This window comes from Macrobrachium rosenbergii, chromosome 55 (genome assembly GCF_040412425.1).
Source record: "Macrobrachium rosenbergii isolate ZJJX-2024 chromosome 55, ASM4041242v1, whole genome shotgun sequence".
In the NCBI taxonomy this organism is placed as follows: Eukaryota; Metazoa; Arthropoda; class Malacostraca; order Decapoda; family Palaemonidae; genus Macrobrachium; species Macrobrachium rosenbergii.
The window spans coordinates 89,254,294-89,271,729 of record NC_089795.1 but is presented as its reverse complement, the minus strand read 5'-3'; the positions used below and the strand labels follow the sequence as shown (position 1 = coordinate 89,271,729).

At 37.3% G+C, this 17,436-nt stretch overlaps 1 protein-coding gene across 31 annotated transcripts in view; it reads right to left on the bottom strand.

Moving 5' to 3' along the window:
• The window catches only part of kst (spectrin beta chain, non-erythrocytic 5 kst), a 347,413-nt gene that overhangs the window by 93,816 nt on the left and 236,161 nt on the right, over window positions 1-17,436 (bottom strand). For 29 of the 31 annotated variants that reach the window (XR_010852212.1, XR_010852213.1, XR_010852214.1 and 26 more), the window contains exons 2-3: window positions 10,364-10,523; window positions 9,657-9,824 (exon numbers count right to left, since the gene is read on the bottom strand). Coding sequence is in view for 27 of the 31 variants with exons in the window: in XM_067099400.1 (XP_066955501.1) it covers window positions 9,657-9,824; window positions 10,364-10,495 (300 nt within the window). In the remaining 4 variants the exon portion in view is untranslated. Of the gene's footprint in view, window positions 1-9,656; window positions 9,825-10,363; window positions 10,524-17,096; window positions 17,334-17,436 lie in introns of those variants that run through there. The other 2 variants (XM_067099407.1, XM_067099403.1) reach the window with 2 other exon arrangements.

Here is a 17,436-nt window from a genome sequence, read left to right as displayed (position 1 = left end):
TATAATTATTATTCTTTGGCAACAATTACATTGTTTTCGAAATTATACTCATTTTTTTATCTTATCTCTTTTCATATTTACTCTCATAAATGTTTGCCAGTCAAATTTCTTGCATTCGTTCCATAATAATAATAATAATAATAATAATAATAATAATAATAATAATAATATTTCTTCTTCTTATTATTATCATTATATTATTCTAACCAGACAAATTTCTGCTCTCAGGATTCAACTGAGAGAGAGAGAGAGAGAGAGAGAGAGAGAGAGAGAGAGAGAGAGAGAGAGAGAGAGAGAGAGATCGGATTCCAAGAAAGCAATTCGTTTAACATTCACACTAAACCGTCGAGTGGTGTCAGCGTCGAATTCTGAGATAAACCTGATTAAAATGTGACAGTGCCGGGAACGGATGACTTCAACTTATGTTCATGACTTCAAGTTAATAAGAAAATCGTGATAAGATAATAAAAATCGTATTTGTAAATCAAAATATTAATATCAATAGGAATAAACTTATTCTCGATGCAGATTGAAATGCATGAAATTCAGAATATTAGATTTTTACAATATTAGATTTTTATATTGATCATATCTGTAAATCAAAATGTTAATACTAATAGGAATAAACTTGGAGGCAGATTAAAATGCATGAAATTCACAATATTAGATTTTTATATTGTATTCTCCTTCTGGTACTCAAAAATGTTCTCTTTCGTAAACTTATTGCAAAAGTTGCACTTGAAAACGTTACCTCACTAACATTAATGCACAATGACGTTCCTTAGATTTTTTTCTATACGTACCTCTTTCTTAAACTTATTGCAAACGTTGCACTTGAAAACGTTACCTCACTAACATTAATGCACAATGACGTTCCTTAAACTTTTTTCTATACGTATCACCACCAAGTGTAAAGATCCGCTTTGAGATCTGATCTCTGATATTAAAATCATCATCATATCTATTCTGCATGTGACACAGGACTCGCCAGTTCTTACACAAATGACTATGTACCGGACAGGACTTGTGTTGCGCGCGCAGGAATGTCGAAAAATTCTAGTCAAATGTTGCACAAGCAGCGTGAGCATAAAAACTTGCTTCCCGAATGTGATTGTGATATAAAGCCAACAGTCCACAATTAAACAAGTCTGCTGATTTACATAAGATATCTTTTTTTTTACCTTAAATGTACCTATTTGCTTGGTTTAGAGACTGACCGGACATTCTAGTGACAAAAATGACTGAACTTTCACTGACCTCCACAATATTGTAAACCTTTACTGACCAACAAGTTCTCCAATCAAGAAGTTGAGAGAGAAATGTCGTCCCAGAGAGAGAGAGAGAGAGAGAGAGAAGGAGGGGGGACAACAAGTCCTTCATTAAACAAGAATATGCATCAAGTGAATTGACGAAACACACAAAAACTGAAGTAGTTGAGAAAGAAATTCGTCTCAGAGAGAGAGAGAGAGAGAGAGAGAGAGAGAGAGAGAGAGAGAGAGAGAGAGAGAGAGAGAGAAAAACACAAAATGAAGAAGTTGAGAAAAAATTCTCCTAGAGAGAGAGAGAGAGAGAGAGAGAGAGAGAGAGAGAGAGAGAGAGAGCTGAACACTCAGCCCTTTGATAAAAATAAAATATGCACCAAAACTGACTGACCAACCCGAAAACCACAAAAATTTAACAGAGTACAAAACGCAACATGATTTGCAATTCATTAATTGCACACCAGTAATATAACCGAGACAGTTTTACTGCCGTCCACACGTCCCCCTAAAAAGGTTAAGAAAAAAAAAAAAAAAAAAAAAAAAGGGTGGGAGGAAAAAACAAAACATATAATTATCCATTCATAAACCATCCACAGCTGCCGCCCGTGGTTTAATCTGAAAACCCTCCCGACGACCCATAGGCGCTAAAACGGCATTTGACAATTTAATCATTTCATGCGGCCTCTTTCAACAGAAACGTCGCGAGTTTTATTAAGTATGGTGAGGTTTTATTTAAAAAATATGGAACTTTTTTTTGGCGTGAATTTCATTCGAGATTACCGGGAGAAAGGGGTTACACACCTCTAAGGTTTTGGGATTACCTCGCCTTGCACTGTTTGTAAAATTTACTGAGAGAGAGAGAGAGAGAGAGAGAGAGAGAGAGAGAGAGAGAGAGAGAGAGAGAGAGAGAGAGAGAGAGAGAGAGAGAGAGATTCTACATATATCTCATAACAGTGGTTACATTACTTGAAAATCCTGGTCCTTTACAAAAACTCTCGCGTGACACTGGCAAGAATAGAGGAAAGAAAAAAAGACAGACAAGTGAGAGAGAGAGAGAGAGAGAGAGAGAGAGAGAGAGAGAGAGAGAGAGAGAGAGAGAGAGAGATGATTAACATTAATGATACAAAAGAACCCCAGCCAAGTTCCCCTGAATACTCTCCAAATATTTGGTGCCTTTAAGGGCGTACATGGATGCAGTTAGCATATTAACCCAAACATTAAAGCCATTTACATTTTCTTTAACTAACATAAGAACGCAGTGGGCTATCAATACCCAAATATGCTTTGTCAGTTAGGTTTCTTTTAAAAAACACAGAATGATTCCTTTTTGTATATATATATTTGTGTACATAACATTAACCAAAGTAAAAATACCTAAATATCCTCTGTCACTAAACGTTTTATTTCATTAAACAAAGAAAGATAATTTTTTAAAATATACATCTCTGTAGATAACATTAACTTAACTAAGAATACCCAAATATGCTGTGTCAATAAACGTTTTCTTTCACTAAGCACAGAATGATTAGTTTTAAATATTCACTTATGCAGATTACATTAACAAAAGCAACAATACCTATATATGCTGTGTCAATAAACGTCTTCTTTCACTAAACGCAGAATGATGAGTTTTCAAATATACATATGTGTAGATAACATGAACCAAAGCAACATCCCCTGATCCAGAAGTCTGACTTGGATCTAACCTAAACTGCAGACAAACTAACAGACAAAACCGAACAAAATACAACTTTCTCAGCGGAAGAAACAAGCGAACATCGTCATCACCATCATCAACACGCACAAAACAATTAACAGGCAGAAATGTCACGGCACCTGGCATCTCTCTCTCCCAGAGATTCCTCTTACGTGAACCGTACACGTGACGAGGAAAGGTCGGAAGGAGTTTCGCGTCGCCCAGTTAAGAAACGCTGGGAGTGGGTGGGTGGTGACCTTTTCCCCCATTCATTCTCGCGAATGAGCTGTGCACAAACATCCTCTTCTATTAATGTCATTCGCCCACGTGGATGGACGACTCATTCCAACACTCATAGACGAATTATTTAATCGCCCAAGGGGGCATGAGTCTGACGCAACGCTACGTTGTTACATCAGTGACAGAAATGATTTGGAAGGCTTCTCATGATTATCAGAGTATAAAAATCACTTACCACAACTAATGGTACGCTTTAGCCTACATGAAATGAAATACAAACTTAAAAATCATTTATCATGACTGGCTAACGGTATACCTCAATCTTACATAAACACAAACTGAAATCATTTATCATGACTGGTTGGTGGTATACCGTAATCTACATGAAATTAAAACTTAAATCACTTATCACAACTGGCTAATGGCATATCTTAACCTACAAGCAATACAAACTTAAATAATTTATCATGACTGGTTAACGTTATACTTTAACCTACATGTAACACAAACTTAAATCATTTATCATGACTGGCTAATGTTATACTTTAGCCTACATAAAATACAAACCTAAAAATTATTTATCATGACTGGCTAATGGTATACTTTAGCCTACATGTAATACAAACTTAAATAATTTATCATGACTGGCTAATGGTATACTTTAGCCTACATGTAATACAAACTTAAAAATCATTTATCATGACTGATTAATGTTATACTTTAGCCTACACGTAATACACAAAATTCATTTCTCACGACTGGCTAATGGCATACCTTAGCCTACAAGAAAAAAAAAAAAAAGACATAGGGCAAACGCCAGTAAAAGCACAGAAAATATCCTCAAGAACTTGTGCAAGCACGTGATTGACGTCGGCTGATGTATCTTAAACAAGGACCGCCCACAAAGCAGTGCCTGCGAATGGGTGTGTCAGTCGTGAGGGGGAAGAAGAAGAAGAAGAAGAAGAAGAAGAAGAAGAAGAAGAAGAAGAAGAAGAAGGAAGGGTGGGGGTTGATGGGAGCGGGAAAGGAGGTGAGGGGGAATACAATGAGTTCCGTGTAGGTGGGTTGGTGCCAGGAGGAAGGGGAGAGAGAGAGAGAGAGAGAGAGAGAGAGAGAGAGAGAGAGAGAGAGAGAGAGAGAGAGAGAGAGGCAGTGATTACGATACCATTATCTACGGATATCCGTCAACGATATTCCGGGACATTTGCAAGATTCTCGTGGTTGTTGCACATGTCAAATTGGCCGCAGAATTCCCAAAAACTGAATCCAGCATCCAGAATCCGGAATCCGAATTTGGAAACACTTTTCCCCCTCAGAATATTCATCACTTCTTTCAAATTTTATCTTGGGTCTGATACTTTGATTTACGTTGGTGTCTGTTACTTAGGATTCCCAAAAACAGAAGCCAGAATCCTGGACCCGAATTGAGAAACGCATTTTCCTCTCAGAATATTCGTCACCGTTTTCTCAAGTTATGTCTTGGGTCTGAAGCTTTGTAATTACGATGGTATCTATTTATTGGGGGAGTTCGCTGGCCAAGTTCCTAGTTTCTTTAGATGGTTCTTGAGGAATGTGCGTCCGTCACATAATAATTATAAACCTTCGATAATAATTAAAGTCATGATACGTACAAGTGAGTCGATTCTCAGACAGAAATAGTAAATCAGCTCTCACAAATCGCCTTATCCCACTCTAAAGACGCCATAAGGCAGGATTTATTTCAGACAAAAAAATGAAACAAGTAAAAAATGCGCCGAAGTTTCTCCGGAGCAACCGAGTTTTCTGTACCGCGTATCATCAAGGCCACCGAAAATAGATCTATCTTTCGGTAGTTTCGGTACAATGCTGTATGAGCCGCGGCCCATGAAACTTTAACCACGGCTCGGTGGTGGCCTATCCTATATCGTTGCCAGAAGAACGATTATGACTAACTTTAACCTTATATAAAATTAAAAACTACTGAGGTTAGAGGGCTGCAATTTTCTATGTTTGATGATTGAAGGGTGGATGATCAACATACCAATTTGCAGCCCTCTAGCCTCAGCGGTTTTTAAGATCTGAGGGCGGACAGAAAAAACCGGACGGACAGACAATGCCGGCACAATAGTTTTCTTCTCAGAAAACTATAACCACCTCAATAGGAAGATATGATAATCTTATCGAGAACATACTTCTTTTATTACTCTACGTGTATTTTTAAACAGTTAAAACCGACAAAATAATTCAGGCATCTGCAGACCTTTACATGATAAGCAATACCTTAATGAATCAGCTTGTCATACTCAATGAACGAACTCAAGATAAACGAGAATAATAAGATAGGATCTGGAAATACTTCGTTTCTCTAACAATCAACAAACACGATGAAGGAAGCTTTACCAACTATACATAAAACTTTCCGTATATTTTACGAATGGAGAATATAACGTCAACAGCGCACCCATTACTCCACAGTCAAGTTTCCTAAAGCTAATTAAGTAATGTTACTTTGATGACAGAGGAACTGCTGGAGAAACAAGCCCATAGTTATGTATGGGTACATATATTTAAACATAAATTTCTACAGTGAGCTTTCGGAAATCTGTTCAAGATTTCCCAGAGTTGTTCCTCTATTTCAAGACTCATGCTACTGTGAGTATTTTTTAAAGGCACTTTTGCAGTCAGAATTACAGTCTCATGCTACTGCGAGTATTTTTCACAGGAACTATTGCAATCAGAAATAGAGACTCATGCTACTGTGAGTATTTTTCACAGGAACTATTGCAATCAGAAATACAGACTCATGCTACTGTGAGTATTTTTCACAGGAACTATTGCAATCAGAATTACAGACTCATGCTACTGTGAGTATTTTTTACAGGAACTATTGCAATCAGAAATACAGACTCATGCTACTGTGAGTATTTTTTAAAGGCACTATTGCAATCAGAAATACAAGGTAGCATAGAAACAAAAGTAAGTTTCGGTCAAGGCGTTCAAGCTATCAACTAGAATAGTTTAAAAGCTGTTTCACCAATACAAATGGAAAAATATACGTCTTGCACAAAAATCCTATCGAGAAAGCTACCACAAGTCAAGAGAGAGAGAGAGAGAGAGAGAGAGAGAGAGAGAGAGAGGTCGTAAATGTCACAGAATTTCCATATGCAACGCAAGTGGAAAGGTTAAATGGCCTCGTTTCATTTTATCCTGAGGGGTAATCCTCTTTCCAGTCTTCATGGATGTTCTAAAATCATCCTTTACAAGAAACGTCTTCCCAAAAGATTTTAAAATAATGAGTACAATGAATACAACATTACTGCGAATACACTGATAATTATAAGAGATAATAAAATATCAATATGATGAGATAAACGTCATCATATCCCAAACGAAAATCAGGCAAAGTCCAATTCTTCACAATCGAACAGCATGAAAGCAAAGTTCCCATTCACTGTAACATACAAAGGCATAAACAAACAAAAAAAAAAAACTCGTTCTACCACCGAACAACAAACAAACAAACAAGAACAACAACAAGTAGGATCTCCCAACGATGGAACAAGATTCGGAACAGGTCAAATGGAAGCGAAAGTGGGCGACCTTACAATCCGTAGACAATACATATTATGCGACGACCTCCCCAATCGATTTCGCTGTTGACAAAAAAGGAGCATATCATTTCCTACGCTGAATGCACCTCATTTTCTAGTTCGTGGTACCGTTTTTTTAATTCAACCAGGAATGATAATATCCTACTGGGAGGAATGATAAAATCCAACCAAGAATGCTAAATACCTACCAGGAAGTGCTAAAATCCTACCAGGAGGAATGCTAAAATTCTACCAGGAGGAATGCTAAAATCCTAACAGGAATGTTAAAATTCTGCCAGGAATGCTAAAATCCTACAAGGGGGAATGCTAAAATCTTACCGGGAATGTTAAAATTCTGCCAGGAATGCTAAAATCCTACCAAGAGGAATGGTAAAATCCTACCAGGAATGCTAAAATTCTGCTAGGAATGCTAAAATCCTATCAGGAATGCTAAAATTCTGCCAGGAATGCTGAAATCCTACTAGGAGGAATGCTAAAATCCTACCAAGAATGCTAAAATTCTGCCAGGAATGCTAAAATCCTACCAAAAATGCTAAAATTCTGCCAGGAATGCTAAAATCCAACTAGGTATACTAAAATCCCACCAGGAATGTTAAATCTCTACCAGTGATGTTAAAATCCTCCCAGGAATGCTAAAATCCAACCAGATATGTTAGACTTCTAACAGGAATGCTAAATTTTAAATTCCAACCAGGAGACCTAAAATCCTACCTACCAGGAATGTTAAAATTCTCACAGGAATGCTAAAATCCTACCAGGAATGTTAAAGTATTACCAGGAGGGGTAAAATCCAACCAGGCAGGCTAAAATCCTACCAGGAATGCTAAAATCTTACCAGGAGGGTTAAAATCCAACCAGGAATGCTAAAATCCTACCAGGAATGCTATAATCCAACCAGGAATGTTAAAATCCTACTAGGAATGCAAAAATCCTGTTAGGAATGCAAAAAATCCAACCAGGAACGCTAACAGATGGTCAAAACTGCTTCTGCACACCAATCTTGCCAACGGTACATAGCTTAGTAAAGGGAGGGGAATGTTGCACGCACAAATACCATACTGGACAGAAATGGCTTCTGAAATCTAAATATCTCCAGTTCTGTCTTTGTCTGTCAGACGAATACAGATAGATGGGAAAATGTCAAGCATGGCTGTTGGCACATTCTTTTCGACAGCTGGAAAAAAAAAAAAAGTCCCTTCCCCAAGCAACGAAATAATTCACCGTCATTATCATCAAACAGAAGCAAAGTATCTCAAGGGAGAAACTGAAGCAAGAGAGAGAGAGAGAGAGAGAGAGAGAGAGAGAGAGAGAGAGAGAGAGAGAGAGAGAGAGAGAGAGAGAGAGCCGTTAGATCCAGTCACATTTCCAGTTTTTGCCCCAAAAGCGCCTCTTTGGGGTAACGGTGACGAATTAATTCAATGATGGACAGGTTTTCAATCAGAGAATACATCTTGATTCTCGTCCATAGCCGCGTTTGAGATTAAGCGTAAATGACTGTAACAAGTGCAAAAAAATGCGCCTAAGTTTCTTCAGAGCAATCTGGTTTTCTGTACAGCGTATAATCACGGCCATCGAAAATACATCTATCTTTCGGTGGTCTCGGTATCATGAGCCGCACCCCATGAAACTTTAACCACGGCCGGTGGTGGCCTATCCTATATCGTTGCCAGAAGCACGATTATAGCTAACCTTAACTTTAAAGAAAATAAAAACCACTGGGGCTAGAGGGCTGCAATTTGGTATGTTTGATGATTGGAGGGTGGATGATCAACATACCAATTTGCAGCCCTCTAGCCTCAGTAGTTTTTAAGATCTGAGGGCGGACAGAAAAAATGTGGACAGAAAAAACTGCGGACAGGAAAAAGAACGGACGGACAGACAAAGCAGGCACAATCATTTCCTTTTACAGAAATCTAAAACTGAACGCACGTACAATAATGCCAGGGTGAATACAGAGCTGCAACAATAACCCCTTTTCTACTTTTCGTAGACATTCACAAATAAATCACCTTATTCTTCAACTCAACTTACAGAAGCACAAACTATTTGAGAGGCCTTTCACGTCTTCTCAATGAAGCCTTGAATTACATTAATGATCCATGGCTACAGGCTTCAACCGATCTCCTAACCCGTTCTATAAATGACCCACGACTGAACAAAACCTTTCGCTTGCTTAACACGAGAGAGTTGTGCGATACATACAGCCCGAAGTGATCTGTCAAAATCTGACAGTTCTGCGGCTTTTACTGGTGTGCCAATATGTGTGTCTGATAAAACAGCACTCTGAACTGACTCATTATATACAGAAATACAACTGACAAGGCACCCAGCCTAAAATAACATACTCGAATGAACATTCAACCTCGTAAAAGAAAAATGACTGTAATTTAGGAGCTGTTACTGTCGTGCATGTAAAAAGCCTACGGATATTACCAATTATTTACTTCAATATTACCTCCAGTTAGGTTAATACTTTCAGAGGAAAAATAAAAAGCCATACTCATTCACCAGTGCCTTACGCCAAGTAGTCGCTCCACATTCACCTTCAGTTAGGGTATTATCTTCAGAGCACTTCTATTCATTCACCAGTAACCATACTTCAAGATTATTCACTCCACTATTACCTTCAGTTATGGTATTATCTTCACAGGAAAACAAATAGTTCTATTCATTCACCAGTAACCCTACCTCAAGACAATTCACTCCACTTTTACCTATCACCTTCAGTTACGGTAGTATCTTCATAGAAAAACCAAAACTTCTTTTCACTCACCAGCAACCCAACTTCAAGAGTACCAGGGATAAGCACCCCTGAAACAGCTGCCAAAATAAAAAAATAAATAAACCAGACCAAAGAGAGCACTGTACCTTGGTGTGCAAGAAAGCGAGGGACTTGTTGACATTTTCAATCTTGTGCACCCTCATCTTTCCATTGTTTGGTTTGCCCAGCTTCTCGCCCGAGATAATCTCGAGCAGTTTCAGGAGCATCTTGCCGTCGGCCAGGTCGGTGAACAAGTCCACCACCTCCAGACGCGCCTGCGGACAGAAATGCGAGCAACAATGAGCATCCAATGAAGGGATTCTAATCCTTGACAGCTCTGTTTAATTTAGGAGTGCAAATAAATGTCCTCACATATTTATTCTTCATCTATCAATTGAAAGGAAACATGCTTTAAGCTCTGTCAAATACCTTGAGTTTTACAGCGTTTAATGGATGAAATTTCATTAAAAATTAGTCAAAGTTTTAATTTTAAAGCAATGTTCAATTATTAGAGACTTTTAACATTTGAGCCTCTGAGTTAATTTATTCAACAACCTTTAATTTAATAACATATTAAAGGCAATAAAGTATCTTAAAAACAAAAAAATTAAATGACGTCACTTGGTACCTTGAACATGTGTCAAAACAAAGCTCAGGGCATCAGCGATTTAACCCTCAATTAATCAAATTCCTCAAAAATGAACAAAAAATAAGTCATTTCTCCCTGACCATGCAAAAATGGACTAAAAAAAATTCCTTCCCTTTTTTGGGAAAAAAAGAGAACACTGAATGACGCCGTGACGTCACGCGGTACCTTGATAAGGAATGAGTTCATCCATTTCGTGAAGGTTTTCTTTTGAATGCCCAGACGCTCCTCCCGCAGATGTTGGATCCGTCCAGTCTCGAACTGGCGGAGGGCGTCCTCACGTGCGGACAGAGACGACATTTCTCATCAACCACACCACCAAACCATCCTGAGGAAGAAGAAAAAGAAAACAAACTATGAGAATACGGCTCAAGTTACTATCCTGAGGGAAGAGAGCAATAATGTACAGGCTCATGTACTACAGCTTGCGTTGCTATTCTGAAATGTAAGTTCTACCAAAAATCTCATATTTAAAACACATAATAATAATAATAATAATAATAATAATAATAATAATTAAGTATAACTGTTTCAACGGCATTTAATTTATAATTTCTGTTCTTCTTATCTTTTTTTAATAATAAGAAAAAAAATAGAGGAGACTCTGTATAAAATAAATGCCCTCAGAGAAGATCTCCCCCCAATAATAATAATAATAATAATAATAATAATAATAATAATAATAATAATGATGACTTCTCGTGTATTAAATCTTGGTATATAACAAGAAGTATTTACAAGACAAGGGTCTTATTTTATTCACATCTTTAAAGAAAAACTCTTCGTGGTTTCAATAATAATAATAATAATAATAATAATAATAATGAGTGCACTAGTTTAAAGATAAATTAAAATACAAGACTGTTTAACTTCTCATATTTTCAATATCATAATAATAATAATAATAATAATAATAATAATAATAATAATAATAATAATAATAATAATAATAATAATATAATAATAATAATAATAATAATAATAATTTGGCTGCATTTTGCGAATTGATTTTATACCGAAGTTTTTCTCAGTTCTTCTAAAAATTCGCTTTTCCTGCGAATTATTAGAATTGAGAAAACTCATTATAAAATCAATTCGAAAAATGCAGCCATTTTATTCAACAAAACTTGCCTCAAAGAGGTCTTCCTTCGAATAATAATAATAATAATAATAATAATAATAATAATAATAATAAAATAATAATAATAATAATAAATATATAACAAGTAGCGATAAAAGAACCTTAGAATACTTTTGTTTATTTCACATCAAGAGGTCAGAAGTATATCTGATATCTGAGTCTCTCTGTGCATAAGAGAGAGAGAGAGAGAATCCCAATACATCATGGCATTCAACCAGCCTTATCGGCGATCCCTTCAATAACCTTATCATTTTATTAGGGGGCCCAAACTAATCGACGAAGGGGGCGGGGAGGGGGGAGGGTAATAGATGATGATTTATGGAGGAGCTCACTTCCGTGAAAGGAGGAATTTAGGATTCAGTTGCTCTGAATATTGGCACTCAGATGGGCTTTCTTGATATCGTATTTCAGGGTTTGCTGTTTTCCTTTGGGGTATGAAATTCGGTTTAATCGTGGCCCACCGGGGAGGTCTCAAACCCAATGTAAAGCTTTCAGGTTTAGTAGAATAGATAGAATTGAATAGAAGATAGAATTTAGGCCTAAGGCCAAGCGCTGGGACCTGTGAGGTCATTCAGCGCTGAAATGGAAATTGACAGTACGAAGGTCTGAAAGGTGTAGCAGGAGGACAACCTCGCAGCTGCACTATCAAACAATTGTTAGAGGGGGTGGAAAGTCAGATGGAAGAAAGAACATGAACGGAGGTACTGTAAAAGGAATGAATGAGGTTGCAGCTATGGGCCCGAAGGGGCGCTGCAAAGACTCTTCAGTAATGCCTACAATGCACCACGTGAGGTGCACTGACGGCACTAACCCCCTTACGGGGCTTTCAGGCTTAGTGAAAATATGAGATAAAATAAAAACCAAGATAACAAGGAACATTCCACTCTTGGTACGAAGTAAAACTGGAGAAACCACAAGATATGATACTGCTTTTTCTCCCATTCTTGTACAATATTGCGAAGGAAATGATCCAGCTTTCGTTTCATCAAATTATACGGATTGAGTTCTTCTGGTTTTCTCAACGGAAGGGTCATACATCTTAACTGGGCACGTTAGCTGCTTCCAGTAAAGAGGTCAACCAAGAACCCGTAATCCGTCGTGCCCTGGACTTACTTTATATCTTCTTGAGGTAACTGCAAGCATAAGAGTAACAAAAGCTAAGCACAGATCCACTTCCAAAGAAGCTTTGCAAAGAAAATATCTTTGGGGGAAACAAAAAGAGCAGAACGCAACGCCACCAGAGATGGGTCAACAAACAAACATTTGAAAAAGAAACAACGCATAAACCACACAGGACACATCTCTATATTGAGGAACGTAAACAAAACAAAAACAAACACATATACGCATGACAACGCGAAACAAAGGACAGAAGTCGCCAGTGCAAAACCATTATGACTCCTCCTAGCTACAAGAAAATGGACTTGTCATGATAAGGATCAGACGGAACACCACACGGTAACAGGACCCACATGCGCACGCACGAGCACACACAAACACACACATACAGTACACACATACATACATACACCATGAACTAGTTGGGAGCCTTCGGTGAAATGCGAGGCTGCGACGGACACAGCTTCACGAGACATTAAAGAAATGAAAACTAAAACCTCACAAGAATTCGGCTGAGAATGTTTCAGGTAGAAGAGAGAGAGAGAGAGAGAGAGAGAGAGAGAGAGAGAGAGAGAGAGAGAGAGAGAGCTAGTAGCAAGAAAATTGCACGGCACTAAGAGAGAGAGAGAGAGAGAGAGAGAGAGAGAGAGAGAGAGAGAGAGATGAAAAAGTTAACTATGTTAAAGAAAATAAATTAATAAATGAGTAGAGGGAGAAGAGAGAGAGAGAGAGAGAGAGAGAGAGAGAGAGAGAGAGAGAGAGAGAGGTTAAACTATGGTAAATAAAATAAATAAATAAATAAATCAGAGAGAGAGAAAGAGAGATGAAAAAGTTAACAATGTTAAAGAAAATAAATTAATAAATGAGTCAGAGGAAGAGAAGAGAGAGAGAGAGATGAAAAGTTAGGTGAATAAAATAAATAAATAAATCAGGGAGAGAGAGAGAGAGAGAGAGTCTAGTACTTGGATGTTCTATAAACAATTTTGGCAATTTCGCGACGGAGACTGCTTCGCACACCACAAAAATGTCGTCACGCGTGTTATAAATGTCACGAGATTCATACAGTACAGGAAAAACGCGACACAAGTCTTGTCCTAAGACAAATAAAAGATGTCCTTTGTCGCTCAGCGTCACCACGTGACAAACAGAAATGGAACAGGGCTGGGAACGGTTTACCAGAAGACGTTGGGTTCTAAGGATGTGGCAAAATTAATGAAAATTGCAAAAAAAATTACAATAAATAAATTTTAAAAAATAGATAAAACCTGCTAATTTTTGTTGGGCAAAATTCGTGTCAATTTCGTTGGGCAAAATTCGTGGTCTTTTTCGTTGGGCTAAATTCGTGGTTATTTTGTTGGGCAAAACTCATTGTCATTTTTGTTGGGCAAAACTTATTGTATTTTTCTTTGGGCAAAAATCTTGTTCATTTTTGTTGGGCAAAACTCGTTGTCATTTTCGTTGAGCAAAACTGGTCATTTTTGTTGGATAAAACTCATGGTCATTTTCGCTGGGAAAAACTGGTCATTATCGTTGGGCAAAACTCTAGTCATTTTCGTTGAACAAAATCTGGTCATTTTCGTTTAGCAAAAATCTGGTAATTTTCATTGGGCAAAACTCTGGTCATTTTCGCTGGGCAAAACTCTGGTCATTTCCGTTTGGCAAAACATGGTCATTTTTGTTGGGCAAAACTTACAAAAGAATCATAATTGAAAAGAAAGAGATTTTAGTAGAATTAATAAAATATCACGCAAAAAAGCCGTTCACTAACTTATCTCACTCACTATCTAAGAACCCACACACACACACACACAAAAAAAAAATAATTTCAAGTAACTATCGCTTGCTCAAATAGCGAAATTCTCGTTTAACCGAGATAACGATAAAAACCCACACATCAAACCCACCACAGAAATACCCATCACAATCCCACCACCGAAATACCCCATCACCCCGACTAAACACCCAAAATCAATACCCACTCGATGAAACATATGCCAACGCCTACCACAGTTATCTTGACCAACCTGGCTAAAGTAAACAGGACGTTTCCTAAGCACCTGGATTGTTGGTTGGTGGGAGGTGGCAAAACCTATCACACGGAGATTGGATAGCAGCGATGTTTATGTAAGAATGTGACTTTTCTGAAAGGTCATGTTGTCATAAAATTACGTTTCTGTCAGCAGTTGTTATGGGACGGATCTACTACTATATGTAGGCGTCACTTCATCCATATCTTGGAAAAATACAGCAAAATATACATAAAATAAAAATAAAAAGACTATGTCGTCTTATTATTACATCTATGTCAGCAGTTGTTATGGGACGGATCTATGTAGGCGTCACTTCATTCATATCTTGGAAAAATAAAGTAAAATATACATAAAAGAAAGATAAAATTACACGACGTTCATGGAATCTGCCGTCATATACTTGTAATAACAAAGCCTGGGTTCAAATGACAGTTCACAGCCTACAATCTATATATATATATATATATATATATATATATATATATATATATATATATATATATATATATATATATATATATATATATATATATATAAAGCATCTTCACAATATGATTTCTGAAAATGTACTTTCAAGCGACAATTAAATAAAAACTTCCAGATGAGATTAAATATGTAAAAGAAAAACAACTTGAGACTTAGAGAGAGAGAGAGAGAGAGAGAGAGAGAGAGAGAGAGAGAGAGAGAGAGAGAGAGACCCTTTTTCATTAACTGACGAACCCTTTGATAATATAACACCTGCCACTCAAGCACTGTTAGCTCAGACCATCTCCCTGGGACAGAAAATTTGCAATATTCTTCCATTAATAGCACCTTATCGAGAGAGAGAGAGAGAGAGAGAGAGAGAGAGAGAGAGAGAGAGAGAGAGAGAGAGAGAGAATTAATTTCAGTCTCTGAAGCAAGTCTGATATCGAAAAAACGCAAGTACACTTAAAACATGACCTATGTTGTTTTTAATATCTACAAAATGTATAAATGCCTCCCCTCATAATTTATTACTTAACCTATAAGCGATGCTCTAAACTCCCCAAATCTCTAACTGATCTGCAGCATCAACAAATAAATATTCGTACATCGCCGCTCCCTTAACCGGCGTATTAATACAGGATTAATATACTTTGATCAATGGAAGCTACCGTATATAAATAACAAGACAGTATTCCATAAAAGGCATTCCGAGTCATCCCCAGTTTATTAAATCATAAATCTTTCCATCTAATGCTTATAATGAGAAAGACGAGGAAATAATATGTACACACACACACACACATATATATATATATATATATATATATATATATATATATATATATATATATATATATGAGCCTCGCTAGCTCAGTCAGTTACAGCAGCAGCTTCGGACTTCGAGAGGTCTGTGGCGCGGGTTCAAATCCGCAGCCGACTGATCAGAGACACTTTGCTATCCGTGTAGACATCCCGGAATTATATATGTAATCAACGGATAGGTTTGCTTAAAAAGCAAATGGGTGTTACTGACTAAATACACACACAAAACAAAGCCATACAAATCTAACAAAATCACGTCTCGAACTACCCGCGCAACAACTTCTGGCTGCTGGGAAGAAGGGACAACTGCAGAAAATGAAAATACAAGACTACAGGTCTACCCTAAAGAAAGACACAAAAATACGTTAAAAGCAGATTTATATAAAAAAATATATATAGATTATTTATATTTAAAAGAGAATAATTTGAATCATGAATGAAAGACAACTGCAGAATGAAAATACAAGAACAGAAAAACAAAAAGCAGATTTGGTTCTGGATGAACAGCAAAAGAAAACATGCTGGTTCTGGATAATGAAAGTAAAATACTATGAATAGACAATACTGGAACAACAGACAAGTATTTTTACAAGAACCATAGATAAACAAAACAGAACCCTTTAACAGCTTAAAAAAAAAAAAATAAAAAGTCAAACCTAGCGCACAATAAAAGCCAATCCCAGCCACAATGGGTGGGATATTCTGCTATTCATTAAACAAACAGAATGGGAAATGGTCAACTTATATACATGGCGGGCCTACCAGCCTACCGTATGAGATATGACGGAAATGGAGTATTTATAACAACCTATTGTTACGAGAGAGAGAGAGAGAGAGAGAGAGAGAGAGAGAGAGAGAGAGAGAGAGAGATTCTCCAGATATATTTAGACATATATGTGACCCTGCATGAAAGTGTTTAAACCGACATCTTTTTAAAAACATAGGTATACAAAACATAGAACTCTGAATCAAATCACTTATCCAAAAGGACCCATTAACCCCGACTTTGATAACAAAAGATTCACAAAATGCAGCAGACGCGAAAAATACCAAGCGGGCACAGGCCCAACAAATAGGAATGAAGAAGGTATTGAGAAATCGCTTGTACCAGTCAAATTTGCAAATTAGCTGGACAGAGGGTTGCGTGTTGCTATTCTGAAACGTGCACTGCATGAACAAAGTTAAAACGAAGTTTAACCTTTTTCAGAGTCACGTGATTTTAAGCAGCTATGTCAAGCAGTTCTTATGATGATCACTCCCTCTTTTTGAAGCGGTCAATATAAACACAGCTAACCGAAAAACAAAATAATAATATACTAACCGGTAACTTCAGCCACCAATCAGACGTTACTGAAAGATGTACGACAACTTCCTTTTGGAATTAAAGTTCAAATCTTCAAATCATTTTCCACCAGCCTCTGCAAGCTCCGAAATATCTCCACCTGGGCAAAATCTACAAGGGCATAAAAGTGCACGGCGAATTTTCCTTGAATAAAACGACGAAATTGGGGTATAATCACACGCCTTCGGCGGTCTACAGCCGACTGAAAGCGCCAACTGTCTCATACCATTAACTGCCATCTCTGATAACGATAACGGACTCGATAAATCGAGATATAATGGCCGCGTTTCATCATCGATCACAATTCAAAAATGCTTTT